This window comes from Mus caroli, chromosome 15, assembly GCF_900094665.2.
Source record: "Mus caroli chromosome 15, CAROLI_EIJ_v1.1, whole genome shotgun sequence".
Classification (NCBI taxonomy): domain Eukaryota; kingdom Metazoa; phylum Chordata; class Mammalia; order Rodentia; family Muridae; genus Mus; species Mus caroli.
In genome coordinates, this window is record NC_034584.1 from 92,258,413 (window position 1) to 92,261,238 (window position 2,826).

General features: G+C 40.9%; 1 protein-coding gene across 2 annotated transcripts in view; it reads right to left on the bottom strand.

The window, feature by feature from the left end:
• The window catches only part of Ccnt1 (cyclin T1), a 28,856-nt gene that overhangs the window by 20,362 nt on the left and 5,668 nt on the right, over positions 1-2,826 (bottom strand). The window contains exons 3-4 of one of the 2 annotated variants that reach the window (XM_029469951.1): positions 793-921; positions 256-687 (exon numbers count right to left, since the gene is read on the bottom strand). In XM_029469951.1, the coding sequence (XP_029325811.1) occupies positions 571-687; positions 793-921 (246 nt within the window). In that variant the 3' untranslated portion in view covers positions 256-570. Of the gene's footprint in view, positions 1-255; positions 688-792; positions 922-2,826 lie in introns of those variants that run through there. The other variant, XM_021183296.2, reaches the window with a different exon arrangement.

Below are 2,826 nucleotides of genomic sequence, written 5' to 3' on the forward strand. Positions count from 1 at the left end.
AAAAAAAGCTCATAGCCTAGCCAAGTTGCACATGCCTTTGATCCGACATTCGGGATACAGAAGCAGGTGGATCTCTGAGTTCAATCCCAGTCTTTTCTATAGAGCTAGTTCTAGGACAACCAGGGCTATGCCGAGAAACCCTGTCTTGAAAAACACTAACAAAAAATGTTTATAACATCAAGAAGCCTGATGTGATGAAACACACCTTTAATCCCAGCACTCAGGAGATAGAGGCAGCATGAACGGTCTCTTTAGTTCAAAGCTAGGCTGGTATAGAGTAAGTTCCAGGAGAGCTAGAGCCACACAGATACCCTGTCTCTGGCAGGAGGGAGGGAGGGAGGAAAAGAAATAACCAACAAAAAGAATGCTTATACCATCAATAAAGGGCTGGAAAAACAGCCAGATGGTGGTGCTGCACACTTTTTAATCGTTTTTAAACAGGAGAGAAAAAGAAAGTATTTTGGATCTAGAGGGTGGAAAGAATTTTATCCAGGTGATATAGTTCTCCTTTGCTCTTATGCAGCTTTCAATTTTAAGACAAACTTTTAGATGAAATTGATATGTATGTTTTTAATTTTCAAAATTAAACACTGGCAGGGCGGTGCAGGTACACAGTTGAAGGATTTCTGTGGGTTCAAGTCTAACCTGGTCTATAGTCATGGCTACACAGAGGAATCCCATCTCAGGCTAAAAAATAAAAATAAGTAAAAATTAAACTCTGAGAAATTGAACAGCCCAGATCCAAAGTTACAAACTGAGTTATGATTGTTAAGAGTGTAAACACTCACTCACCTCACTCCTCGTGTCAGGAAGTGACTCCTGTGGGTGGAGGCAAGTGTGCGCCACCTTGATGACATGCTCCAATTTTTTTGGTTGTTCTTCTACTTTTGCTGCTAGAAACAAGGCCGCTGGAGCCATGGACTTCATAAGAAGAAACAAAAAGGTCACACTTGTTATTTATTTCTAAATGATAATCAATCTAGGAAGAGCTAAATGTCAAACAAGTCAAGTCTCTGCCACAATCTCGTACCTCTTATTAATACTTTCCACCACCTGTCAAATCATAACCCCAGGTCTTAGCAAGCCCTCAAGGATTCATGTGAGAAGGCTGCAGACCTTAGCTGCTTTCCATTGAAATGGCTGCAAAAGGGGGACAGTCAACATGCACGGTCTGAAACAAACACTGCTGAGGGCTATGGGGATGAGGGAGAATTGTACAATTTTTAAGAATAAATTTGGGGGCTCAGGAGATGAAGTGGTGACCTATGTCCAAAACTCTAGCAGCAACATCTGTAACAACAGAGTTAAGGTATAGGCTTAGGTGGATCCTAGAGGCTCAGTGGCCACCCAGTCTAGCCAAAATAGCAGGCTCCTCATTCAGTGAGACCTTATTTAAAAAAGAAAAACAGATACCAATAGAAAATTTGTTGTTTAACGTATAGACTCTGCCCCCCCACACACACACAGGNAAAACCACAAATGTATACATACTAAATAAAAATGTTTTTGATAGGTGTGGCAGCCCTAATCTACAATCCCAACACTCCTTAGATCTCTGAGTTCAAAGCCAGCCTGGTCCACGTGGTGAGTCCCAGAAACTACATAGTGAGATCCTGTCTCAAAAAATAAAAACTCTTTTTAATTTATAAACCAATCTTTTAAAAAAACAATTACAGGTACTAGAAATGTGGCTCAGTTCACAAAGTCATGGCTCCACATTAGAAAAGTGTGTGTGCTTTGGTTTTGGGGGTGGGGGGAGCACAGACATAGTGGTGCACCCTACAGTCCCAGCACTGGCATCTGTAAATTTAGTCATCCTCATTTACATAGTGAAGTCAAGGTCTGCCTAAAAACAATAAAAATAACCTGGTGGTATCACACACCTTCAATCCCAGGACTGGGGAGGCACAGGCAGGCTCTAAGTTCAGGCCAGCCTAGTCTATATAGTTAGTTCCAGGACAGCTAAGTTTGCACAGAGAAACCCTAGAGTGGGAGTGGGACACACATACCAAAGAACAAAAAAACTACAAAATATTAAAGCCACAAGATAGAAAATATTTAGGGAAAAAAATAACAAGCCAATTTACAAATAAAGATCTCAAAGACTAACCATAAAAAAACTGAAACATCGTAATCTGTATTTTCCAACACTAAGTAGTGTTGTAGTAGACTTAAATTACAATTTTCTAGATTAAAGTCTGGCATGCTGCAAAGATATTTGCACAACCTTCTCTATCCTTCCACTCTTAAAAGCTAAATTGGAACCAGTCTAATGCCCAATGAACAGATAAGAAAGGAAGGCACGGGGATGTATCAGTTGGCAGGGTGCTTGCCCTAGGTTTGACCCCGTCAGCCTGCCCCTACCTCTCCAGGGACTGGATTAGGTTGCCAGGCTGGACAGCAAGTGCCCTTCCCACTCACTGTAAGGCATCTCACTAGCCTCAGCCTCCCTAGTACAAGACTACAGGCACTTGCACCTAACTCTATGAGGCATTTTTATACCAATTTACACTATACATTCATTTTCTTCATTAAAAAAAAAAGTAAGCAAACACCACAGCTAGTATTTACCAACTGCTTCTATTGGACAGGAAATCTGAAAATTAATTTAAATACCATAAACTTATTTGGAAACAGGCATTATTTTTTTTAAATAAATTTATTTATTTATTATATGTAAGTACACTGTAGCTGTCTTCAGACACACCAGAAGAGGGAGTCAGATCTCGTTACAGATGGTTGTGAGCCACCATGTGGTTGCTGGGATTTGAACTCTGGACCTTCGGAAGAGCAGTCGGGTGCTCTTACCCACTGAGCCATCTCACC